Source organism: Babylonia areolata, chromosome 13 (genome assembly GCF_041734735.1).
Source record: "Babylonia areolata isolate BAREFJ2019XMU chromosome 13, ASM4173473v1, whole genome shotgun sequence".
NCBI classification, from domain to species: Eukaryota; Metazoa; Mollusca; class Gastropoda; order Neogastropoda; family Buccinidae; genus Babylonia; species Babylonia areolata.
This window is the reverse complement of record NC_134888.1, coordinates 17,931,849-17,959,837: the sequence shown is the minus strand read 5'-3', so window position 1 is coordinate 17,959,837 and position 27,989 is coordinate 17,931,849. Positions and strand designations below refer to the sequence as shown.

General features: G+C 40.6%; 2 protein-coding genes across 2 annotated transcripts; one reads left to right on the top strand and one right to left on the bottom strand.

Annotated features, from left to right (window-relative positions):
- The first annotated feature begins 41 nt into the window (after nucleotides 1-41).
- LOC143289115 (EF-hand domain-containing family member C2-like) lies at nucleotides 42-15,900 on the top strand. The gene is given in 14 exon segments (XM_076597977.1): nucleotides 42-188; nucleotides 1,626-1,814; nucleotides 2,444-2,594; nucleotides 3,416-3,639; nucleotides 4,666-4,851; nucleotides 5,992-6,162; nucleotides 7,352-7,366; nucleotides 7,368-7,491; nucleotides 7,852-8,163; nucleotides 9,181-9,377; nucleotides 9,907-10,056; nucleotides 12,133-12,314; nucleotides 13,703-13,795; nucleotides 14,783-15,900. Coding segments are annotated over 14 exon segments (2,244 nt in total). The 5' UTR covers nucleotides 42-146; the 3' UTR covers nucleotides 14,991-15,900.
- A 702-nt stretch (nucleotides 15,901-16,602) lies between these two features.
- On the bottom strand, nucleotides 16,603-22,379 carry LOC143288862 (uncharacterized). Its single transcript, XM_076597514.1, has 7 exons — nucleotides 22,324-22,379; nucleotides 21,543-21,597; nucleotides 20,649-20,738; nucleotides 20,103-20,166; nucleotides 19,352-19,418; nucleotides 17,739-17,856; nucleotides 16,603-17,349 (listed from the first exon to the last, which is right to left on the bottom strand). Exons 1-7 carry the CDS (start codon nucleotides 22,349-22,351, stop codon nucleotides 17,175-17,177), a joined length of 597 nt encoding a protein of 198 aa, XP_076453629.1. The 5' UTR covers nucleotides 22,352-22,379; the 3' UTR covers nucleotides 16,603-17,174.
- Between the last annotated feature and the right edge of the window lie 5,610 nt (nucleotides 22,380-27,989).

Below are 27,989 nucleotides of genomic sequence, written 5' to 3'. Positions count from 1 at the left end.
CGTTAGATTGGTGTTTTGGCGTAAGAATCGCCACCTGACGACGCCATAGCAACGGCGGCAAGCCAAACAGGACTGGTCGTGTGGGTATCGGTGTACAGCGAAAATTGTGATCTGGGGTTGCTGTCACTTTCCGTGTAACATTCACCATGGCGTTGCCTTTCCTTCCCGGCAACTCATTCAACTCAAGTGTAAGTAGATCTTCATCGTTCTCGTTAATTTTTACTTGATTTTGACATCCGATTATACAAAATTACCCATGATAAGAAAATCGTGTGTACACACACTCGGGTAGCATACCAACCGTTGTTCCAATGATTATTTATGCTGCTTTGCCCAGTACTGTTGGAACTCTGATGAAGTAGTTTAATCGGGACAAATAATCAAAGGTCACTGTGCGACATCTACCACCCCCAGAGGAAGATAATTATTTTAGAACCATATGATCAGAAGCCAGAAGACGACATTGCAAATAACAAATTGCAGACATCGATTTTGAAAATATCCATCGTATGTATGTGGGTAATATGTAAGTGGGCGACATCTACTAACAAGGATTGCAATTACCGAAGGAAACATAGCCACTGCAATAGAAACAACTGTCTATAGATGAAATAAAAGAAATAGTTATATCAAGCAGCACAAATAAGGCCTGGATATGATCTCCACCACCTCTCTCCTTGACTTGTCACTACTTTTCTCTATAATCTGTGTGTGTGTGTGTGTGTGTGTGTGTGTTCTTCAGTTTAACGTCTTTTCACTAAAATGTTATATTTGACAAGGGTTGGAAAAAGAATCGAGGGAGGGAAAAAGTCACTGCATATGTATGTGAGGATGCAAATGTGTGTGTGTGTGTCTGTGTGTCTGTGTCTGTGTGTGTGTGTATGTTGATGCTGAAGAAGTACAGTGACTTTTGTCCCTAGTCAAACAACAAAGCTAAAAACGTCAAGCAAATGTGCCTTTATCCTTCCCAGCAGTTCACATAGAGATAAAGAAGAAAACAAGCAAACTAGGACCATGTATATAACGATCAGTCCAGCAGCTATAATATAATAAAATGGAAAGTACATAGATGCAAAGAGCAATCCATTTGCTAACTAGAAACTTACATTTCTTCCTTTTTATGCTTGTGTTGATCAAAAACATCACAATCCCTATGTTCCTGGTGTAATCATACGTGCAGTAAGATGAGGAAAGGTCTTATGTTCTAAAGTTATACAACTGCATTGGCTTCTTCTTTTTTTCCAAAACATTTAATTTGTTGGTATCATTCTTTTTTTGTCTTTTTTGTTTGTTTTTTTAATGTTATTCTTTCAGACAACCCCCCCCCCTCCACAATCTATATATCCAGTCTTCATTATCTTAAATGATCAAACTATCATAGAAAACTTTAAATGATTAGAACTTGCATTAGAAATATCAGTTTAAATGCTTTTTTCATTGATATATACCATATGTTATTCTGTTCATCTGGTGAAAACATCTATAACAAATCATAAATATACATGCTGATGCCACTTCTTAACACTTTAGCAACTATAACTAATCATAGTTATACATGCTAATGCTAATTCTTAACACTTTTATTCGGTCCTTATTGTGAATGGTGTATACACTATTTTGCGCAGCTGGGAAAAACCAAGTACCACAAGTCTCATCACTTTGATGTTTGCAATGATGTCACCATGATGGTCGGTGAAGCCAAGCCAGGCATTGGAGGGGAGCCTATCCCAGGCCAGAAAACTAAACCCCGCAGCTCCAAGTTCCCCAAGGGGGAGGGTTCGAATCTGCCTGCCTGGGTGGCCTTTGACCGACAGGTAAGGTCCAAGTATGCAGTAAAAGAAAGATGGATAGTCTAAGAATTTTATGTAATTGTGCTGTGTTTTAAACTCTTTTTGTCTCTTTTCTCTGTCTTAGTCTCTCTCTCTCTCTGTGTGGTATGCACACAAAAACAGAAACATGTATGCAATACACACACATTGGCATATATCAGTACATGTTTCCCTTATGTATATATGCCACACACACACACACACACACACACACACACACACACGCAAAAACAAACCTTCAGCATTTATGCATACTACGTCTACATGTGCAGTTATGTTAGTGTTTGAGAGAGAGAGAGAGAGATCCACATATGTGTTTGCATGTGTGAGAAAGTAACATAATAAGAGAGAATGTGTATGAGCATTTATGCAAATGTGTGTGTTTGAACAGATGTGACAGAAAGCTTGAGTGGCTGGCTTGTGAATGAGAAAAAATGAGTGGTGGTAATTTCTTCCACCTTCCTTCATCAATATAGATATTGTACTTACATATTATCAATTACATAAATGGGTAACTGTGTATGTGCTGGAATGAACCTAGGCATGTACATGCAGATTATTTCCAAAGTTCTGGTTGAGTAATGAGCATTATTTGGTTTCTGCATTCATTTCAGGTGCTATGCTTTGATGCATATTACCAAGAAGCAGTGGTGGAGAGACGGGAAGAGCAGTACCGAGTGAGAAACTGCAAGATCTATTTCTACTTGGAAGACGACTCCATCCAGGTCATTGAGCCCAGGTTCAAGAATGCTGGTGTACCACAAGGTCTGTACTTTTGCAGAAACGTGCACTTGGTAGAAGCCTTCTTTCACGCTGTTCAGTTTATCAGGTGTATATTTGCTGTTTCCTCAGGATTCAAAACAGTGTGTGAAAACAACAGAAAACATCACACAAACAAATGAATAAATAGATAAATAAATAAACAAACACCAAGACCAAGAGACCAAAAATAAGTTTTGGTCTGCATTTGTGTTCACATGGTGACATTCACATTGATACTATGTTGAACAGTATATGTATTAAACTATGACTATGCATGGGCTTTAAGTCTGGTGTCATGCATGGACGGACAGTCTTTATGATGATAGGTATCAATATCATGCTTGAACAGAGAATATTCATAATAACAGGTGTCATGTACGAACAGAGAATAATTATGATAATAGGTATTATGCATGAACAGAAAATATCTATGTTAACTGCAGGTATCCTGCATAAACAGAGAATACTTATGATGATTATATGTATCATGCATGAACATAAATCATTTACGATTTTAGGTACTATGCATGAACAGAGAATAGTTATACATGGACAGAGAATATTCATGATAATGGGTATTATGCATGAACAGAGAATATTTATGATAATAGGTATTATGCATGAACAAAGAATATTTATGTATGAACACAGAATATTTACAACAATAGGTATCACACATGAACAGAGAATATTCATAATGATAGATATCATGCCATGCATGAACAGAGAGTACTTACAATGACATAAGGATGTGTGAACCTGGTACCAGATCCAAGAGATCAACATTACAACAACTTTCCTTCTTTGTTTTAAATTCCACACAGGTACCATCATTCGTCGTCACAGGATCCCAAAGACTCCGCCCAATGATGATGATTTCTACACAGTGGAGGACTTCAATGTGGGCTTGGAAATTAACCTGTACTCCAGGGTGTTCAAGATCATCGGCTGTGACGAGTTCACGCACAACTTCCTCAAGAAGCTTGGCGTGCGGGTGGGGACAAGTGAACCTAGTCCTGGTGATCCTTATTCTTCCTACCGCAAAGCTGTGAGTTCTGTGTGTGTGTGTGTGTGTGTGTGTGAAGAGGATGGGGGAATGATGGAGAGGGGGCGGGGGTTGTGTGTGTGTTTGTGTGTATGTGTTTGACTGTGAGTTTGTGTGTGTGTGTGGTGTGATGTGTGTGTATGTGTGGTGTGTGGGGATGAATCAGGTTGTGTGTCCTTGTGTGGCATGTGGAGGTGAATGTGTTTGTTCGTTCATTCTTTAATTTAGCATCTTTTCACTATCAGTGATATTAGATTATTTTTTTTTTTTAAAGGGAGGGAGGGGGAAGGGTGGGTGGGGGGCAGGGAGGGAGGGGGGGCGTGGGATGGGAGAGGGATGAATAAAACAGAAAAGGTAGAAAACTACCAAAATTGCATAACTAACATGCAATTACAATTAACAATAACAATTCAATAATGAATAGGTGAATCTGTGTGTGTGTGGTGTGTGTGAGGGTGAATGGATGTGTGTGTTGTGTGTATGTGCTGTTATTGGGGTGAATGTGTGTGTGTATGGTGTGAGGGTGATGAATGTGTGTATGTGTGTGTGTTTGTGGTTTGTAGGGGTGAATGTGTATGGGTGGGTGTGTATTTGGGTGGGTGGGGAGGAAGGAGAGGTGGGGGCGGGGCAGATGAATGTTTATGTGTATTTGTGTGTGAGTGTGTGTCCATGTGTGTGTGTATGTGAGTGTGTGTGTGAGTGTGTGTGTGTGTGTGTGTGTGTTTGTGTGCATGTGTCTGTGTGTGTCTGTGTATATGTGTGTGGTGTTGTGTGTGTGTGTGCATGTGTGTGTGCGTGTCAGTGTGTGTGTGATATCTTGAGTGTGTGTGTGTGTGTGTGTGTGTGTGTGTGTGTGTGTGTCTGTCTGTCTGTCTGTCTGTCTGTGCACAAATGCATGTCTATGAACATGCTTTAGTGTGTTGTCATGAAAGAACTGTTTGTTTTTGTGGTCATTGCTGTATATGTGTGAATGCTTTTGTTTTACACATTCACATCAGTGTCTGTCCATCTCTCTCCCTTCATATTCAGATTGACGAGAGCATGCAGCCTCTGAGGCCGTACGAGAAGTACGACACACTCAAACAGTTCTTGGACCATGACCGTCACGTGCTGCGCTTCTACTGCTACTGGGACGATACAGACAACATGTTTGGGGACCAGCGACAGATGGTGCTGCACTATTTCCTGGCCGATGACACCATGGAGATCAGAGAGGTCAGTGTGTATGTTGTTGGAAAGCTGGTGTGTGTGTTGTGTGTGTGTGTGTGTGTGTGTTGCGTGTGTGGGTGTGTGTGTGGGGGGTGGGTGGGGGGCATCTAGGGGAAGGGTGGGGGGTAGGTGTGTGTGTTGTTGTGAGAGTATGAGTGTGAGTGTGTGCGTGTGTTGTGTGTGTGTGTGTGTGTGTGTGTGTTGGAGATAGAGAAGTCAGTGTATATGTTGTTTAAAAGCTGGTATGTGTGTGTGTGTGTATGTGTCTGTATGTTGTGAGTGTGTGTTGTGTGTGTGTGTGTGTGAGGGTGTGAGTGTCTGTGTGTGTGTGTAGAGGGAGACGTTGGAGATCAGGGAAGTCAGTGTGTATGTTGTTGAAAACAGGTATGTGTGTGTGTGTGTGTTTGTACATGTGTGTGTGTGTGTGTGTGTGTGTGTGTGAGTGGATGTGGAGGGACAGTTGGACATCAGAGTAGTCAGTGTGTTTGCTGTTGAAAAGCTGATGTGTGTGTGTGTGTTTGTTCATTTGATAGTTTAACATTTTTCACTGTAACAGTGTAAGTGATGTTTGATGAGGTTAGGGGGAAAAACTGCTTGGAAAGGAAAAAAGTCACTCCTTGTGTTTGTGATTCAGTAGATGTCTGTTTGTCTGTGTCTGTAATTTGAGTATGTCTTTAGTGTGTTTGTGTTTGTCTGTGTGTGTGTGTGTGAACGAGGTGGATTCACTGTAGAAAACTTCAACACTGTTAATTGTTTTAATTAATAAACAAGAATGGTCATATTATGTTGTACAGTGACATTCATTCATCTTACATACCCAGTATTAAGGAGGAAGAAAATGCACGCACGCACACACGCGCGCGCGCGCACACACACACACACACACACACACAAGGTGACCTGTTTTTACTCATCCCCCATGGATCCTTGCACAAGAAGATAATGGGAAATGACATAATAGATATGAATAATCATGATCATGCCCACCCACCACCACCCCCTGTGTTGGTCTAAAAAAAATTACCTTCTCTGGTTACAGATCAGGTGTGGTTTGCTTTTAGCTTTCTCTCTCTTTCTTTCATTTGTTGTTGTTGTTGTGAGCATGGATGCCGCTCATTTTGAACAATGCATCCTCTCTGGTTGCAGGTCATTCCACCCAACTCTGGCCGCGACTCTTTCCCAGTGTTTCTGAGGAGGGGCAAAATGCCCAAGAACATCGAGTCCCTCAAACAGCCCGGCGTGTTGACAGACAGAACCGTGCTTAACGTCTTCGGTCCCATGGGGCATGGGGGACGCTACATTCTGGACAGCCTGAAGGTCAGTGGACTTTTTTTTTTATTATTATTATGAGCATTTACGCTTATTTGGAAAATAAGCCCTAGGCGTTTACAAATAGAACACATATGTAAATATCAAAAAGGAAAGATTGAACACAAGATACCAAACAGTATTAAGAATTATTCATCCTCTACATATATGTGCTTGCTTATTCATGCATGTATGCAGGCTCACAGAGGGGCATATATATGCACACATACAGAGACATACATGCACCCATGAGCACACATGCACCCACAATGCATGCGCACACAAATGCACACACATATCTATATATATATGTATATCTATCTATCTAAATACACACACACACACACACACACACACACACACACACACACACACACATATATATATATATATATGTATATGTCTATGTGTGTGTGTGTGTGTGTGTAGATATATAAACACAAACTCCAATTGTCTACCAATTCTCTTCCTGCTCCACAGTTTTTGTTTTCTCTTGTGAGAGCTATTCCTCATCTAATAACGCTCTCAGTTCCCAGACTTGAACCCAAGAGATCAACCAAGCAGCGCACACACGCTTTACATGAAAATGTGAACAAAAGATGTTACTTTCATGATGGTTTCCATCTTAATGGGACATGTCTTCTTCACTAATTACATAAGTAATGGATAATCCCAAGAATTCAACACACACACACACACACACACACACACACACACACACACACACACACACACACACACACACACACACACACACACACACACATTGTATAAGAATATTAACAAAAAAAAATGTTAATGAATACAAAAATCCCAGACTGATTTTTGTAACTCTCTATTTTGAATGACATGTCTTCATCACTTATCACATCAAGGAATAGATAAACCTAAGAAATCAACTAAATCACACACACACACACACACACACACACACACACACACACACACACGATGTAAAAAAGCAATTGTTGCTTATTCAATTTACCATCAGAAATAAAATCTTGACTTGACTTGACTTGACTCACACACACACACACACACACACACACACACACTTTGCATAAGAATACCAAAGTTGTTTTGTTTTGTGTTGTTGTTTTTTCAAACTTATTTTATGATTTTTTTTTCATTTCAAATGCCATGTCATCTCCACTAATCATAATACGAAAGTGAGGAAAAAGTTCATTTTTGGTTTCAGACAGGGGCAGTTCACCCCTGAGTTCTACAAAGACTCTGATCTGACCATCGGGACGGCCCTCAACGTGTGGGGACGCAAGTTCATCCTGTGTGACTGTGATGACTTCACTAAGGAATACTACCGCACCAAATACGGCATCAGTTAGTATGCCTTCCTATGGACTGACGTGGTAGAAAATATGTATATAATTTCTTTTTAAGAAAACTGGTAAACCTTATGCACTTTCTGCCAACTGAATACACACTAAAAGTTTAGAAATTTATTTACTTACAGACAAGTAATAATGTGTCTATCATTATTAATAATGATATTGTTGTTGTCATTAATTGAGTTTTTAGTATCATTACTGTTATTATCATTATTGATCTTGTTGTTGTCATCAATAGTACTTTCAGTATTATCATTATTACCATTATTGTTGTTGTTTTCATTATCATCATCATCACCAAATCATCAACATTATCATCACAGGTTTTTTTTTTCATCATTTTCACACACAGCGGAGTTCAGCCCGCTGGCCACTGGCAACAGGAACGGCGGCAGCCAGATGACCCGGGAGTTCCCCCCGTACAACGGGTTCGGGTCCGAGGAGGACTCCCTGTGCTCCTGCATGGGGCTGCTGCCCAAGCCACCCAAGCGCGACTTCATCAAGTTCATGGAGCGCGACCGCCGGGGGCTGGACAGCAACGTGCTGCGCTTCCTTGCGCGCATGGACACGGAGAAGCCCATCGACAAGGACCGCCGCTTCATCATCTCCTACTTCCTCAGTGACGACACCATCCTGGTGTTTGAGCCACCCGTTAGGAACTCAGGTAGGTCTGGTTGTTTTTTGGGTTGTGTTTTTGTGTGTGTGTGTGTGTGTGTTTCTTTTCTTTTCGTTCTTTGTTACTGTCTGAGTTCATAGGCTATGACTCCCCCACATTCATTTTTATTATTGTTTTCAACTCTTTTGACTCTGTTAACAGAGTGAGTCTACGTTATAACCCAGTGTTCAGGTTGTCTGTGTGTGTGTGTGTGTGTGTGTGTGTGTGTTCATGTGTCTGTGGTGAACTTAAACATTGTCATTTTCTCTGGAATTACTTTGTCAATTGACATGATTTAAACAGCATTATTACTTTACATACCGCAGTTGATTTTTCACGTTTGAAAAATCATTTAAATGTTGATTTTTGAATGTCACTGGTAATTGCACAATGGGGCTGTGACAACAACTATCACTTTCCACCCTAACGTGCTTGGTTCGAAACAGCTTTTATGCCTTTTTTTTTAACCCAAAACTTGAAAATAACAAATACAGAACACATTTATACGATTAAATTTTGATTTTGATTTTAAGTGTGTATCAAAAATGAGTCTTGAAGGCCTTGCCTCTCTTGTTTATACTTATATAGTGCCTATCCTGTCAGTCTGAGACTAAACTCTAAACACACTTGCATACTGTCTTGAGTGGGCGGTGATGTCAGCCATAGTGGGGTGTGCATGATGGGTATGTTAATGTGTCCATGAGCCCTCCAAACACTTGATTTGGATAAGGGGATTTTTAGTCTGCATGTTTGATGTCAGGTAAGCGAATATACATGAAGGAGGCTCAGATGTAGACCTGGGAGACTGGAAAGCTCTCCACCCTTTACCCACCAGGTGTAATCAGGGATCTGAATCCTAGACATTCAGATTGAAAGTCCAAAGCTCTAACCTTTTGGAGATTACATCTGTCACTGATGCAAGTGATGGTGGTTACAGTTTAATCCTAGAAAATTTGAACGTCTTAAAAAAAATGCAACCAACCAGCCTTAATTCTGACTTTGTGCACTGCATCGGTCATTGTTCAGGCATCATTGGAGGTAAGTTCCTGGAGCGAGGGCGGGTGAAGAAGCCTGACCAGATGCCCTACAGCACGGAGCTGTCAGAGTACTACATGGCCCATGACCTCTTTGTGGGCGCCCTGGTCAACTTCAACAAGCACAAGTTCATCCTGATTGACGCCGATGAGTACGCCTTCCGCTACATGGAGGAGCACCCTATGGAGGTAAAGGGGGTGGGGTGGGGTAGGGGTGTCGGCGAGCATTTGTGGGATTGTCTTCCCTTACTTGTGTGGTACAGCTTGGCAGTGGCATGCAGGGGTGGTTGTTTGCTTTGGTGTATGTGGGATTTTTTGTTTGTTTGTTTGTTTTTTCCAGATGTTACAGGGTTTTTATTTAACACCGTTGAATTTTTAATATTAATTTGGCAGTCCTGACATGTACCAGTGTGACAGTCAGCTAGACTATGGGCAACATTGTCATGTTGTAGGTGGGATTTTTTCCCCCATATGTGACAGGCTTTTGTGTTTAGTACAGTTGAATTTTTTAAAATTAAATTTGGCAGTCCTGACATGGCCCTGTACCGCAATCAGCTGGACTATGGGCAACATTTTCATGTTGGTTGTCAGGGCTGATGATGGGAATAGAAATCATACAGGGATGGTTTGTGTTTATGGGCTGCAGCTTTCCATATTCACTCACATCTGTGACAAAGTCATATTCTGTTCTATTCAATTCTGTTCTGTGTGTTGACAGTTCCCCAAGTGCAACATGCAGTTCATCCTGGAGAAGATCCGTGCCAAACTGAGCCAGAACATGGAAGATGTGCGATCCTTCTTCTCCCGCAATGACTCAGCAGGCAGTGGGGTCACCAGCTACGAACAGTTCAGGCAGCTTCTCATGCAGGTACGGTTTGGAGGTCTTGGACACTCCGACCCAAATGTGTGGACTTTTTTTCTTCTTTTTTTTTTTTTGTTATTCCTGTGTTTGTCATGTATGGCTCTTGATTAATAATGAAGCTGTTGTGAGTGGCAGGTTGAGTTTGCTTTTCTTGAGTCATTTGCAAACCTGCACATTTGTTTAAATAATTGAAATATTGTCTAACTGATTAGTTGCAATAATCACATAACAAAATAGTGTTTCGTTTGTTTGCGTTGTTCTTTTACAGCTGTTGACATAAAATAGCATCAGTTATCAATTTGTTACTATGGTTTGATAAGAACATGATTTTGTTTCCAGTATGGGTTGGCTAAGAGGTATGGTGTGTGTGACCAAGGCTATGCTAAAATGTTAAAGGAGGTAAGTTGTTCAGTTGCCAAAGCATAAGGTCAGGATGCTGGTTCAAAATGATGAGTGTTTTTGATTTATTGTTTCCTTTTTTATGGGTGGATCTTTTTTTTTTATAAAGTTAGTTCATCTTTTGCATGTGAAAATGTTCTCTGACAAGTTGTTTTCAATTTCTTTATCTTGTGTTCTTACATGTTCTGATTCGTGTTTTTTTAATGACACTGACAGTTAATATTTCATTATTTTCAATTCATATCTGAAAGTCTTGTTTTCTTATTGTGGAATTTCTTGTCAGTTGTAATTCATATTTATTGTTTTGTTGGAAATATTTTGATCTGTTTGAATGTACTTTGTCATTAGGGTTGTTTCATGTGTGAATCCATACAGTTTAGAAGTCTCTGGGGCGATGTTGTTGTTGTTTTTACACACCCTTCCACCCTTTCCCTTCAGCATTGTATTTGTTAAGGCAGAACATTATCTTAATCATGTCACAAAAGGCGCAGACACTGTAAAAAAAAAATATATATATATATATAATAAAAAAAATAAAAAAGTTGCACTGAATATTTTTCATTTAAAAGATTTGTAGTTTGGTAATGGTAGCACAGTGATAAGAATCTTTCCTCTCAACTTAAAAAAAAAAAAAAATGTGGGGCAGGTAGGGTAGGGTAGTAACTGTGTGTGTGTGTGTGTGTTTGTGTGTGCATGTTCATGTGTGTGTGTGTGTGGGTGGGTGAGGGGTTGCCATGACACTCATCTAGGTCTCCTAGTTTAACCTGCTGTGTTTACATGTTTCACAGTTTTGGTAGGCATCATTACTGACATGACAGAACAGATATCACAATGGTTATTTAGTGAAGGTGGAAAGACTGACAAAGCAACTATGTATTGATTCTTTATCTATATAAGTGCATCAAGTTTGGTTGTTGTTTTTTTTTTTTTGTGTTTGTTTTGTTTTGTTTTTTGTTGTTGGGGTTTTTTGGGGGGGTCAGGGGGTTTGGGTTTTTTTGTATATCATACTGATTATGCACTTCTTAGTCTCAAAGGAATGTGATAAATATTTGTGAAAATCTTTGGAAATGACTGTTGCTTCCATCTAGAACCATTTAATGGCAATTCTCTTCTTGCTTAATTAACTTAGGTCTTTTTGTTAATCTGGGAAGAATAAATCAGCAAAGGGCAGGTATCCTCACTGCACACAGCCTGGTCTTATTTGCCTTTAAGGAACTTAATGATTTAAGATAATATGTTATGATTGTGTTGTTTTGCTGAGTATGTTCTGTTTTTGTTGTTGTTCTCCAGATGAGGTTTGCGTTTAATGTCATTTAATTTTTTTTTTTTTTTTTTTTTTTATTCAGTCAAGTAGTCCTGACATATATAAATATATATGGCCATGTGTAGTCGGTTGGACTGAAAGCAACAATACATGGGAGTGATACCACTGAAGTGACACAGATGGGACCAAAAACAAACAAACAAAAAACCCCATAAATACAGGTAACAAATAAGATAAAATAGAAATAAAACAATGAGCAACTAAAAAAAACCCACAAATACAGGCAACAAATAAAATAAAATGAAAATGAAACAGTGAGCAACTAAAATAACACAGAGGCAACAACAACAAAAATAAATAAATAAATAAAAGAAATAAAACCAATGAGCAACTACATTGTGAAATGTGTGCACTGTCAGGTGGATGGCAGCCTGACGGACCAGGAGATCATGACGGTGGCCCGCCACTTCTCCAACCAGAATCAGATGGAGGGCGTGGACGCCCAGAAGCTGGTGGCCATCGCCCAGGAGCAGCTGCGCAAGAGGAACTACGAGAGCTTCAACAACCTGCTGGATAGCCTGCAGCACCAGGACAAGACCAAGTGAGTCCTTCTCCTTCTTCTTCTCTCCCTCCTTCTCCTTCATTCTTCTTTTTGTTGTAACATCATCTTTGTCATCATCTCCTTCTTCTCGTCCTTCATTCTTCTTTTGCTGTATTATCATTACTATCACCTTCATCATCACCATCATCTTCTTATTCTTCTTTGTATTCTTCTTCACATGTTTACTTTTATGAATGAGTGGGCTTTTATATTTATGACTGGTTTTACCTTGCCATGTAGGCAACCATACTCAATTTTCAGGGGTATGCATTTGGGTACGTTTGTGTTTCCATAACCCACCAAATGCTGACATGAATAACTGGATCTTTAATGTGTGTATTTGATCTTCTGCATGTGTTTATACATGAAACTCAAAGAAGATTCAGCACTTGCAGGTCTGCACATCTCTACCTTTAATCCACCAGGTGCACCTATGGCGACTCGAACCCAGGACTCTTAGACTGATGCTTTAACCACTTGGTCGCTGCGCTCATCAGAAAGTCATTCATTTAATTCATTCATCTTTCTTGCTTATGGTCCAGATGATCATTCAGGGTGGTGTATCAGAGCTGAAAAACTACTGTAAATATTGATCCTGCCGGACATGGGGGTGGGGGGAGGGGGGAGGAAAGAACAGAACACTTTTTTTTTTTTTTTACATAAACATACAACTTGCCTGTAGTACTGACTGTTCCATGAAATGTTTTCAATCAAGGATTAAAAAAACGGGCACCTGAGCATAAACATAATTATACATGATACACAAAATAACATATAATCTGTATGTATAATAGGTATTCAAAACCAATATTTGTGAATGGGCACCTCACACATCCATAGGTGCAATAAAGATTGCAATATATTAAAGAATGCACATTATTTTCAATTCCAGAAAAAGACCAACAACAGAAAATTCAAGGCTTTCTAGAAAACAATTTAGATGAATGGTCCATCAAGGCAGGAAGAAACGACAGAAAGAACAGGAAAAAGGCCAGAAACAAAGAAAGCAATATTTCTTTTTTTAAAGAGAGAGAGAGGAAATTTCTGGCACAGTAATGCTAGAAGATTGGGATTCAAAGAGGATTTTTTTTAAGAACATCATGCTGGTTTCACTGTGAGAAGAACAGGTAACAAGGAAAGCTGACACTTCCACCCATTCCTGCATGTTTCAACAGGTAAATCCTTCATAAAAGCACACGACATAAAGCTCAGGCTTGTTGTTGCTCAAGTTTTCCTTTTTCTTTATTGAACAGTGTATCTTGTCTTGTTTCTTGATATTAAAATGATTAAACCAGATCCTTTGTGCAAGAGCTTTGGGGTGGCCATCTTAAATAATCATTTATCATGGCAAGTTGTCTGATTGATGTGGTGTGGTGTGGTGTGGTCAGGTGCGGATTCATTGGAACTGAGGCCCTGCGCACAGTGTTCTTGTCCCATCATGTACCTCTGCCAGACGACATGCTGAGAGCTCTCCTTGCCTGGTGAGTGCTGCTTCTTTTCTCTTCCAGACATCTACAGTAATTTGTGTGTGTGTGTGTGTTTGTGGGTGTGTGTGTGTGTATGTGTGTGTGTGTGTGGTGTTTGGGAGGGGTGTGGGGTCTGCATCTGCTTTTAATCGTACTTTTTTTTTTCTTGTCATCAGTAATTATGCAATTCACTTCATGCACAAAATAATGTTTATTTGTAACAAAAGTCACTGCATTGTTGCAATGGGCAGTGAAAATTGTTGCATGTCAGAACAGGGAAACCAATCATAAATCATTATATCATTTGAGGAGTAATGTTCATCATGTTTGAAAGTGTAATATGTTCTTAGATCAAAGCCCTCACTTCCACAGTCCCATTAAGCCCCCCCCCCACCACCCCTTCCACCCACCCCCACCTTTCCCTGTACCATTTTGGCTTCATTCTGAGAGACCATGACAGAACTGTCAAGGGTTATTTTTTTGTGTGTTTTTTTTTGTGTGTGTTTTTTTTATGGGGTTGCTGTTTATCATATTATATTGTATTGTATTGTGTTGTGTTGTATTGCATTGTTTTGTATTGTATTATACCATATTGTATTACTCTTTGTCACAATAGATTTCTGTGTGAAATCTGGGCTGCTCTCCCCAGAGAGTGTGTCACTACAGCGCAGCATCATCCTTTTTCTTTTCTTTTTTTCTGCCTGCAAGTGTATTTGTTTTCCTTTCTGAGAGGATTTTACTACAGAATACTGCCACGTACAACCCTTTTGTTGTTGTGGGTTATTTTGCTTAAGCCCATTGTATGCTACAATCCAGACCACCACTCTAATGGAGATAGCAAGGAGTGGGGGGATGGGGGTGGGGAATTCTGTTAAGTGTGGGATTCGATCCCGCACCCTCAAGATTCTCTCACTCCATAGGCAGACGCATTACCATTCACTAGACCTCCACTCCACATTTGTTTGTGTGTTTGCTCTAACAACATTGTGTTTGTGCATGCAGCGCTCCTTCCAACGACAAGGGGGAGGTGGCCTATGCGGAGTTCTTGAAGCACCTCAACTGGAGGGACTTCCCTGTGCCCCCCATGCAATACCAGCCTGTGCACCCCGACGAGGACTGGAAAGGAACTCAGGCCAAGAACGAGGTCAGCTCCGTCAAGTATGCCTCTCTCCTGGAGGCCCTCTTTGGCCAGCCCATCAGAGTTGAGTAGTGATGCCACCACAGCACAGCACAGCTCACACATACACACAGTCGTGACTTTGTCCAGTGGGGTTGGAAGGAAAGGCCTAACAGACATTTTGTGTTAACTGCTAAATAATGGAACGCTGTGATCGATCAAAAAGTGATGTTGTTGTTGTAAGGAAACCTGAAGCATTCAAAGAATGAGAAGCACATGTTGAAGATTTGTGCCACTCAATAATGAGCATTTAGGTAACTGTCGGCATGAATGTTTTATTCTGTGATTTTTTTTTTTTTTTTAATAAAAAAACAGTGACATTACTGAATCTGATTTTTCTCTTTCTTTTTTGAAAGTGCTTTTTTGTATACTTGAAAGTTTTTAACTGTACAAAATACATCTAGATGACTTTTTTGTTAATCAGGGGGAAATAAGATGGAAAGGAAAATAATGTGCTCCACTTCACTGCAGCAGTGTGTGCATTATGGAATAATGTCACCATTTTGTTGGTGTCTAGGTTAACGTAAACCAATTTTCTCACACATTTTCAATTTGCATTGTAATGGAGAACATGAAACGGATGATTTTCACAGAAGGTCAAACTGGAGATGTATTTCTACCGCAGATATCATTCAAACTATTGATATACTGCAAGTTGATAAATGTTTGTGTGGTGATATTTTGTACTGGTAACAGTAAATTGAAATATATATTTAGGAGCATCATGACCTATGAGTAATTCTTTTCCATGTTTGTTCTTTACATTCGTCAGCACACAAGATGTCTTTTCAGTACCGTCCGCCTTTTCTCCTGGTGCAGTGCGTTTCCAAACATGTTGCATGTGATATCCTTTATTGTGTTGTATATGAGGAAACAAATTACTTTTGCCAGTGACATCACCATTTGAAAATAAAGTATTTTAGCATGATGACAACAAGAGTTGGTGCGATTTGGTTTTTATGTATGGCGGATGGTGTGGTGCCATTTTCACACATGGATTCATGTTGAATGATTTAAACGCACACACATGCACGCACATTCATGCGTGTTTGGTGATTGCTGCAGAGGTAAATACTGTCAAATGTGCTAGATACTCTCACATAAACAATCAATAGATGATTTAAGTTCTACTCTTTTTTTTTCTACATGTGTATTTGTGACAGAGTCAGTGTGTGTTTGGTGGTTAATTGATCTGATATTTAAGCTAATTCATTACTGGTGATATTTCTATTAGTCTTAAAATGATTTTTTTTTTTTTTTTTTTTTTTGAGGAGGTGGGTGGGCATAAGATTGGGTAGGAGTATGGTGGGTGCAGGGGTGCGTGTGACAGAAAGCAGTAACCATGTTAACAACAGCAGAGAAAGTGTGTGTGTGTGTGTGTGTGTGTGTGTGTGACTGTGTGTGTGTGTACATTTGTGTGTGTGTGCAAATACAAACAGGTACATCAGCGCAAGTACTGGCATGTATATATGTGTACAGAGTTGTTGTTGTCCCTGTTTTTGTTTTGTAGTGTCTTAACTGTTTTGTAATTATAAAAGGTAAATGAGAAAAAACATTTCCTTCAAGTATGAAAGCACAAAATGTCACGTCTCGAACACAAATTATAAACAGAAACCCTTGTGACATATGTATTTCAATCAAAACACACAAACAAAACTGCAAACCGGAAAAAAAGAAAGAAACAGACATGACCCACCCCATTAATAATTAACATTTTGAACTTGATAAATTAATGACAACAAAACTGACCTAATTCAAGCAACCATCAAAATTGACAATCAACAAAGTTTTATCCCAGAAACCCTAAAATACACCACGCTCCCCTTAAACACAATTACAAGCATTAAAGAACACATGATTCCACCTAGTATGTGTATGGTGAAAGTTTCATTTAGAGAACAGGAGTGCTAATTGACACTATCTTGTTGTATGTGGGTAGGGAAAGTGTCACACAGAGAATGGAAGGGCTGATCAAACTTATCCTCTGTATGCGGATGGTGGGAGCTTCACTTAAGGAACAGAAATGCTGATGGACTGACACTACCTTCAAGTATGTGGATGGTAAGAGTTTCACTTAGGGAACAGAAACGCTAATGGATGCTATCCTCTGTACGCAGATGACGGGAGTTCTGCTTGAGGAGCAGAAGTGGCGATTAAGACCTTTTATTCTCAAAACAGCGAGGTGAGTGGGAAGGGCATGGGGCCAGGATAGATGTCTTACTGACTGGGAGGGGCACCGCCATCGATGGCTGAGTGGCTGTGGTTGGGGGTGGTGGTGGTGGAGGTGGAGGTGGAGGTGGATTCCTGAAGGAGGGTGCAAATCTCCTGCTGCTCTGCCTGCAGCCTCTGTAGACTGGCCTTCACCTGCTGCTCCTCTTCCTCAAGCATGTTCCTGTGCACACAGAATGCAGAATGCTTTATCATTATCTCAGCAAGAGAAACTCACATGTGATGTGTGTGCTGCACAAACAACGCATGTGAATTGCAGTCATTCAATACAAATTCATAAAAGACATAAAATCTTCAGCCTGTAACATAGCTAAAGGAATGGTTAGCAAAATAAGCATGTTTTGAGATTGATCTTAAATCAAATCAGAGTTGGAGCGTTACACAGACTGGATGACAGTGAGATCCAAAATTCTGGGGTACAGTGAAACTGATACCCCCAATTCCACAAGCTTTTTTTACATTTTTGGAAGTTTAAGAGCTTTTCACTGAAAGAGCTGAGTGTTATGCGTACTGGATGGCAGTGAGTTCCAAATCATAAATCCAAATACATACCATACAATGACACGTGTGTGGTGGGGTACACCTTGGTCCAGCGTGCAGCCTGGAGGTGTCAGCTGAAGGCTATCCATCGTGCTGATCAGGTTGTTCACTTCTTCGCTGTCCTCTTTGGCTGCGGTGACCAGTGGGCATGTACACACGGGTACAGAGAAGGACAAGTTAGTACACACCAAGCATACACCGTTGTGCAAGAGTGCTCATGCATGCACATAATTATGCGCATGCAAATGACACATGCATGTTTAATATCACATGTGAAAATATGCAAAATGTAAGAACTGCCACTGCACCAGCCGCCGTGGCTAAGTGGTTAGCATCGCGGACTGACAGCTGGGAGGACGCAGGTTCAAATCCCAGCGGAGGTGGGTTTTTCCACCTGTGGCTGGCTCCTACCAAGAGGTGAGTGTGCTATGGGCTTAAATGGGGAGACTGGGACCACACAGTCGAGTGTCATCCACTTCACAGATGCATCTTTAGGTGTGTTGCTCTAATTACCTGACCAACACAGCAAGTGTCTGTATCTCTCGGGGCCTGGTTAATGCCGGAGTATCATTATGACAGGAAGCATAGAGAACAGCCTTGGCACGCAGTCCCAAACCAAAACGGACCTCCATAGCAACATCCTCCTCCTCCTCCTCCTCCTTCATCATCATCAATGTAAACAAAACAGTCTCAAAGTCTGTGGCCTTTCATGCCCTGCTCTCATGGTGACCTCAGTTTCGATTCCCCTCCACTTCTGTGCTTGGGGTGAGTCCTGTCGATGTCTTCAGTGTCGGCAGATTCATGGGGAGCTGTTGTTTGGGGGACATGGTAGCGGTCTCCACTGTGGGAGGGACGCCCACTCAGTCTGGCTCTGCGACTAATCCATTATTGTTGTTAGTATGGGGCTTAGTAGGTGGTGTTCTAAGTATGTTAAATCCAAACAGGCACCACTGAACACCACAGAAGTGACTCAGCAGCAGTGCAGGGTCTCCTCTGGAGTGTGGCCTCCTGGCGACCTAACATCAATGGTTCCCTGCGGACTGTCAATGCTGGAACTGTGACAGACGGATGTGACCGTGTATGGTGGAACCTAAATGAGCGGCGTGGGAGTAATGCCACTGAAACGGTGAAGATGATGGGGCAAGCACACATACAAAATGTGTAAAACATGAAGAAAAAAAAGTATACAAGAAAGGCAAGGCCTTCCAGATTCATGCGTTGATACACAGTTAATCCAACAGAGATGTATCAGCACCAAAAAAAAAACAACAGAAAAGAACATTACAAATCAGATCATTATTTCAGTTCGGGCATTTTTCAAATCACACAGTTACGGCCTTCACCTTTAAGCTTGAAAGCATTTATGTTCTGGCAATAACCAATCACTGTACAGTTTCGTGAATACTGGATGAAATCTTCCCCAAGTTCTTTTACATTTTGTTTCCCCATGTGCCATTTGGCCATTGCCCTATATTGTGACAATGAACTTTAAGAGTCTCCTGAATGACCTCAACTCTCTAAAGGGCTTTTGTTTTTATTATGCTGGATCACTATCCCAACATTACCATACACGCAAGCATTCACAACACACAGAGGCCTAAAACGGTATCTTCAAAAACACTAACCTGCAGCTTCGTTTTCTCGGATTTTGTCAGCAATGTCCCTGATTCGTTTGTACAGTGCCTCTGCCTTCTGTGAATGTGAAAAGAAACAGTCATACACATATGCCACCACCCATGCTCTTCTTTTTTTGTTGTTGTTGTTGTTGTTTGTTTGTTTGTTCGTTTGCTCTGGGTACACACAAATACACACTCACACAATTAAACATAGACTCACATGCGTTTTACCAGCGCGAAAGGTTGTCACAAGCAAAAAGCAAAATAAGCAAGTCCTTCAAGACCACTTTTAAATACGTCAGGAATCATGGAATAGGAAAACAAATCCTCGTCTCTTTTGTACTCACAAGCTCTTCCTATTATTAAAGTGTGCCATGTTGAAACCTTGACCTGTGCATCTGCCCTTGAATTTCAATACGGATGATGCTGTCATGATGGCCTGTCAGTATACAAAGTTTGATGAAAACTGAATGTAAGACATGAGCTCTGACCTTGATCTTTGAGCTTTCACCCTGCCGACTTCAAAATCATAAAGAGGATGATTAGAAACGTCTTATGCATACCTGCCAAGTTTGGTTCCTATACTACATGTGGTTGCCAAGAAAATTTGTGTGTTTAAATTTACAGCACACACACACACACACACACACACACACACACACACACACAAAACCAAGACTGGGCGAAATATAAACTGTGATTCGTATGCTGATGCACACAATAATCTCCTTCAAGTAAGTGAACCTCGAAGCGAACTTACGTAAAATTTCCTTGCTGTTATCAGTTTTTCTGCAAGAGCAGACATTTTTTCCTCAAAGTCCTCTCTGCAACATTCATAAAAAATACCACACACACACACACACACACACATACTCACACGCATGTATGTGCACGCATACACTAATACAAAAAACACGACATAGGATGAGAAAACAAAGATACACATACATACTCCTTGGTGTAAGAAGAGAGTTTTTTCTTTATCTGTAATAAGAATGAACTATATACAGGAAAAAAAATCACAGAATGAAGATCTTATTAAATCTAATTAAATCTAGACAACGAAACAACTACTCTGCATTCAAACATACAGTTCTGGGGATAAGTTTCATACCATACATCCAACCACCATCCTATGAAAGCAAAGAATGAAGACATCACACTCACACATAATTATATCATAATTATAGTTGACAATGTTTCTAATAAGACAACTGCACTGCATTCGGGCAGTTCTAAGGATACAGTTCACACCATCCATCGAACCACCACCTTGCAAAAGCAAAGAATGAAGACATGAACTCACACAGTTTTCAGACTACTGTCTTTCTCCTGTTGAATCAGACTGTTCAGTTCGTTGATCTTGTTGCTCTGAGCCTGGTTCAGCTCATGAAGACTGGAAAAATCAACATAAATAACAATATACTCGACATTTTAACGGATCAGCTATTGTCTGTGTATGCTGGAAAAAACTACCATAAATAACATAACACATGTTATTTTAGCAGACCAATTAATCAATGTTTGTGAAAACTGAAAAAAAAAACAAAAAAAACTCAGTAGCACTATGCATGTCATTTTCACTGTTCGTAAATATTGGAAAAATTAACATAAACTATACTAGACACATCATTCAGACGAACGATAATGTTTATGAAGACTGCAAACATCAGCATCATAAATTAACACAGTACACGTCATTTTAAGGCAGATGCCTGACCTTCGCATAAACCCAGTGCACTGATCAGGCATTGTGAGCCTATCCTAGGTTTATGTAAATACATAAACATAAATCGAAATAAAACGATTAAACATAATGAACAGATAATTCAATACAAATGTTCGTGTAGACTGGAAATATCAACACCGATATTATACAAGTCATTTTAACAAATGTATATGTTTTGTGAAGACCAGGAAAATCGATATCAACAACGTCATTCTAACAGCCAATACCATTAAAAAAAAAAAAAAAAAAAAAAAAAAAACAGCTGCCTTTTTAACTATGTTATAATATTTTGATTAACTGATGAATGGCTGCACTGACTGGGGGATTTACTGTTGGACTGACCGTGATGATCGAGTGGTTCAAACCTAACATGCACCACGCTGATTTTTTTTTTTTTTTTTTTTCTGGCTCTTCAAGGTAAACATCTTTTCGAAGGTTCATCATATTTCATTATATTTCAAAAGTACCAACCTGTCTACTTGTTGTTGCGTTTGCTGCACCTTTTGCACTGCCACTTTTTGCATCTCTGCAGAACACACCACGCAGCACCAAAACAGAATGCGAGCACGTGTCCATGAAAGTAAGCTGTGCGCCGGTGCGCGGGCACGCATTTGTGTGTGTGTGTGTGTATGTGTGTCCGTCTGTCTGTGCGTGTAGGTATGTGTGTGTGTTTGTTGTGTTTCTGTCTGTCTGTCAGTGTCTGTCAGTATATGCGAGTGTGTGTGTGTGTGTGTGTGTGTGTGTGTGTGTGTGTGTGTGTGTGTGTGAACATTTATACAGACAATCGTAATTAACACACCTCAAGATTCTACTAAAAAATTTAAAAAAATAAAAAATTAAAAAAAAAAATATATATATATATATAAGGTTGTTTACATTCATATGCGTGGTTACATTCCATACAACTTGATGTCATTCACTTGAATGTCATTCATTTGAACACATTATAAACACATCTCAGGATCCCTCTCTTTCCCATAACACACACACACACACACACACTGGTACACACACTGGCACACACACATATAGGATATACACCCTCACACAAAAACACACACGCACGCATGCACGCACACACACACACGCATGCAAGCACACACACACACACACACACACACACACACACACAGTGATACACGGACACAAAAGAGAGATAGAATGCGAGAGAGATGGGGTCGGGGGCGAGGGGACTGATTGAGAAAGACAGGCAGACAGACACTGAGACAGAGAGAAAAGAACAGACATATACCAGACAGTTTCTGATGCATTTCTCGCATCTGTGTCAGCTTTGTGTTGCCTGAAAAATAAAAATTGAAAAGCACAGTCGGTATTCATTCCTCTTCTTTCTTTTCGGGTGAAAGAGTTATAACTTTTTTTCCCCTGATTAATCTGGAATTTCCATTCACATGCAACCCAGGAAAAGGTGGTGGCACAGTAACGAGAGTATTAAATTTTGTCTAAAAAATCAGAAGCCGTTGGAAGCATCGGAGCTTCGCAAAGGACTATTGTCTGTGGGAGGGGTGTGTGTTGGGAGGCTGGGGGAGAGGGGAGGAGACAGACAGACAAAATTAACAGACAGGAGAGAAAGAGACAGACAAGCAGTGATAAAGATTTGTTGTTGTTGTTGTTGTTGTTGTTTTTCTTTTCTTTTTTGTTTGCTTGTTGTTTGTTTTTTTGGGGGGGGTTTGTTCGGGTTTTTTTTGGTTTTTTTGTTGCTTGTCTGGTTTTTGGTGCGTGTGTGTCAGTGTGTGTGTGTGTGTGTGTGTGCGTGCCAGTGTGTGTGTGTGTGTGTGTGTGTGTGCCAGTATGTGTGTGCGCGCGCGCGTGCGCATGTGCATGCGTGTATGCGTGCGTGTGTGCATGCGTGGAAGAGAGATAGACAGACAAACTGACATACAGAACGTGTGTGTGTGTGTGTGTGTGTGTGTGTCTGTGTCTGTGTGTGTGTGGTCGATGAGATACTGTCGGAACCGTGACTAATCTTGAACGTGATCTCTGGCCATTAAAGGTCTCAGATGATAAAGTGAAGTTCCGCCCGCGATACGCACTCAGCATGCTTAAATAAAAAGATAGCACACACATAGCAACGATACCGTTGTCCGTGGCTAAAGTCAGTGCAAATATCTTTTTTCATGGGTTATCAACATTAGATGCACAGGAACCAAGGTGGTGATGTGGTCTATATGACAACATTGAGTCACCTGAGTTTCAAACGAAAAATGGAAAATATGTTGCCACAAAAGAATAAACAATACAAAATTCACGAAATTATCATTTTAGAAAAAGGAAGAAATAAAGAATGCAATGAAGAAGAAAAAAAAAGAAAAAAAAGGAAGGGAGAAAGAAAGAAAGAAAAGGAAAAGAAGATAATGGTGATGAAAACATAGAAAATGAGAAAACCCCACCACCAGATACCAGTATGCTATAACATTTTTTTATTGGAAAAAAGCACACACACACACACACACACACACACACACATACACACGCACGCACTCACGCACGCACACACACACGGACGCACGCACGCACGCATACACACACACGCACGCACGCACACACACACACACACACACACACACACACACACAGAATGAGAGAGACGGAGATAAAAAGACAAAGACAAAAGGACAGTCAGAGAGAGAGACATGGACGTAGAGACAGGGCACAGAGAGAGAGAGGTGTAGATACGGAATCTTAAATTATCACGATAATCAATAATGAAAAGCATCATTTTCAACACTTCTTACAGTTGTCTACTCGTCTCTCCAATGCCTGTGCTTGACATTTTCTTTCGTTGAGTTTCAGTTCCAGACATTGTTTTTCTGTAACATTAATCCAACAGACACAGAAACACTGTTTTAGGGCTGATAACCTTTAGTAACCACCTGATTCCGTTTCCAGAATGCAGTTTACAATAATAATAATAATAAAGAATAGATAAATAAATAAGTAAATTAAAAAAACAAAAAACATTTGACTGTTGATACTCATGCTGACACCGACTGATAGAGACTGAAAGACAAGACACAGTCAACGGCGAAAAAGACTTAATTCATCAAAGGCAGCGCCAGGGTTGGTTTGTTTATTTGCAGTTTGTGTGTGTACACGCACCCCCGCGCGTGTGTGTTTGTGAGAGTTTTATGCTTTGTGCCAATTCCGATAGCATAAGTACCATCAAAGTCAGACAAGTCGGTACCTGTTTAATTGGCAACCATGTGTGTGTGTGTGAGTGTGCGTGCGTTCGTGCGCGCGCGCGCGCGCGTGTGTGTGTGTGTGTGTGATTATCTCTCAGCTTGAAATCCTCAACCTCTATCCTAGACATGTCGGCACATTTCCACTCGATGTTAACATACATTTCTTTTCTCTCTTTTTTTATGCCTTCAAAATTAATGGACCCCCCTGCAGCCCCCGCCCCTCCTCCCCTCCCCTCCCTCCTCTCCAAGTTGTATCGTGGTAATCCTTTTAAAGTCTACTTTTGATGTTTAAAGTCAGGGCATGGGATCTGGACTGTCCCATGGCGCAAGTGCTTGTGCCGATTCAGTTACACACACACACACACACACACAATAAATTCTGATTGTCGATGTTGAACCTTTGTAAGTTTGTAATACTAATAGCCAGAAAGGATTGGCATACAAAGATCAATATCTGGGTAAATGACTTCCGAAGTTGAACCTTTTTAGCATGAAAAGAGCGAGTTAGAAGATACTGAATATGATTATGACCAATTATCTGTCGTTTACAAATGTCGCAGGACGACGCCGGCAGTTGCTGCTTAGATCTAAATCTCTGGAAATACTGCAATCTGTTCATGTGTTGAGGTAAGGGGTTTAAAGATACGCCCCTTTCTCCTCCTTCCCCTCTTTCCCACCCAGACGAACTCATCACACCCACCACGTTTCCTTTACAAGTTAGATTTGCATTTATGACACGTTAATTTGTGAGCCGCTTTGAGTTTAAGAATGATTCATTCAATAAAAACTTAAGACGTCCAGTACTCGTACGTCGAATGCAGACCTGGTGTTCAGTCCAGTTTGGAATTTTTGCACTGTTTTTGGTTTAAATACCTATGTTTATATCTGTAAAATGTAATAAATACTTACATACCATTTTGCAGTTCCTTCAGGCTATGCAAAAGCGCATCAATGCGAATTGCAGTTGCAGACGACATTTTGTTGTTTTCGACGGCGCTCGGATTTAATTACAGAAGAACAATAACTCTCGCAGTAGGCCTTTCAAGATTATTTCTCTTGAAGACGAGAATAAAGGTTATGACCCCATTAGCAGCAGACAATTATGACCAATCCGACAGGGGTGAAAAGAGTTTCGTTTCACTTTTATCGAAATGACGGAAGTGTAAAGTCTTAGACTAAAGACTTTTTTTCTTTTTTTTTTAAAGCATTATAAACTATTGATTATTCTCTTACAAATTTGATTATTCCACACATGAACTTTTCTTTATTATTTCAATTTTGTTTTTCTTTTGATCTTGTAAAACCAACAGGCAAATGGCGCAAGCAAAACATCACCCACAGACGGGCGGCCAGGACATCATCCTCAACAATTATTGTTTCTGTACCTCTGCGACCTCTACTCCTCGGCTTAACAACATCAAGACCCCAAGCACCTAACAAATCGACATGAAATGGTGAAGCAAGAGTAACACACACACACACACACACACACACACACACACACACACATCGTGCTTGAATAATAAATTACATTGATAACCCTAAGATCGTTATTATCCTCCCCTTCGTTCATATGGTTCTTATGATGGCCTGTACAAACTGAACACATATTTTTGTATGTCACACACACACACACACACACACACACACACACACACACACACACACACACCTCTGCTCATGAAAAAACACACATATATGCATGTCTATATACACGAAGAAAACACTACAAATTGCAGATATGAACAATCACACACACACACACACACACACACACACACACACACACACACACACGGGGACACAAAACTATACATATTCGCCAGGCAGACAGATAAGACGAGAAGAATACTGATGACCTATCACCGTACGGTCACTAGCAATGACCGATCAGCTGTCTATCAACACCACAAAGAGACTGAGAGAGAGAGAGAGAGAGAGAGAGAGATGATGATGATGATGATGATGTCCTGTTAACATGCGGTCATCGATCATGGTGTCTGACAAAACAACACACACACACACACACACACACACACACACACACACACACACACACACACACACACACAATGACAGACACCGACAGACAGAACGAACACACACACATACTTGCACGCGCGCACAGTATCAGTATCGATATACACACACATTCTGTATGTCAGTCTGTTTGTATGCATTTCTCTCTCTCACGCACGCACACACACACACACGCATCGCGCGCGCGCACACACACACACACACACACACACACACACACACTGGCACACAAACACACATACCATACACCCCACCTCACCCTACCTCCCTGTTTGTCGTGTCGTATCTTGTCGGATTTGTATTGTACCATCTTCTCTTCTCTTCTCTTGTATCGCATCGCATCGTACATGAGATGCAGTACTCTGGACAAATGAATATTGACTTTGAGATTCTGTGTGTGTGTGTGTGTGTGTGTGTGTGTGTGTGTGTGTGTGTGTGTGTGCGTGTGTGTGTGTGTGTGCAATGCATCGCAATGCAATGCAATTCAACACACTGCAATGCAATGCAACGCTTCGCAATGTTATGCAACACAAAACAACACAACAACGCAACGCAACGCAACGCAACGCAACGCGGTAGGGCTACAGTGCAGTGCAACGCAAAGCAATACACTGCTGCATTCTATTATTATCATCATTGGCCTATCAGATCCCGTTACCAGCTACGAGCTCGGAACTGAGCTAAATTGAAGCCTACTTTTAAAATGGATAGGATATTTCTGTGAGCGGTAATCTGATTTTATAACTGATTCTGTGCAAGTTCACTTCATCTCTACCCCGTTCTCTTGGGCACGACAGGGTCAGTTTCCAATGCACTGTATAACTGGGTACATCATCGTTCAGCTTTTAGCTGCTGTGCTCAAAAATAAAAAGTCAGGAGCATCACATTTTTCATAAGTTATTACTCGTTTCCCATTTATAAAAAAAAAAAAAACAAAAACAAACAAACAAACCTACAACAAACAAACAAGCAAAAAAACGTACGAGTGTGTGTGCTGTCACAACTGCAAAACATAAATACACTATCCTGATGTATATATATTTTCAAGATGTCTTAAAGAAAAGAAATAACTAATGAGCTACTGTCATTTAAACACGTTTATGAACACCAACCAATTTACATAGTTTTACTGCTGAAACCCTCTACGTGTTCAACGTAATAGCCTTCTCTCTCTCTCTCTCTCTCTCTCTCTCTCTCTCTCTCTCTCTCTCTCTCTCTGTGTGTGTGTGTGTGTGTGTGTGTGTGTGTGTGTGTGTGTGTGTGTGTGTGTGTGTTTGTTTAAATTCTGCTTACTTTTTTTTCAAGTGCCAATGAATCTCTTTTAGTCAAGCTGTCTTATTTCGTTTTCGAAGCAAAGAATGTGCGGATACATTCTTAGTCTCTCTTATATATCTGTCATTCTTTCTGTGTCTCTTCATATGTGTCTCTCTGTCTTGCCCCATCCCTCCCCACCACCGAAACCTCTCCACCCCCCTCCCCCATCCCTCTCTCTCTCTCTTTCTCTCTCTCGCTCGCTCGCTCGAACACCAAACCGCCACATCAAAGACACAGACTGCGATGGTCGACATCCTTCAAAAGTGACAAGGTCGATCCTGTCTACCAATGTCATTCAATGGGCAGTTTGTTTCAAAGCGTCAAAGCGTGTAGACTGATCCCTATTATTCGCTTCACCACACAT

Coding starts and splice junctions, on each gene's coding strand:
- LOC143288862 (XM_076597514.1), bottom strand. CDS start 22,351: ATGCGAGAAATGCATCAGAAACTGTCTG. Junction 19,419..20,102: donor TAACAGCAAGGAAATTTTAC/GTAAGTTCGCTT, acceptor TCACATTCACAG/AAGGCAGAGGCACTGTACAA. Junction 17,857..19,351: donor CCGAGAAAACGAAGCTGCAG/GTTAGTGTTTTT, acceptor TGGTCACCGCAG/CCAAAGAGGACAGCGAAGAA.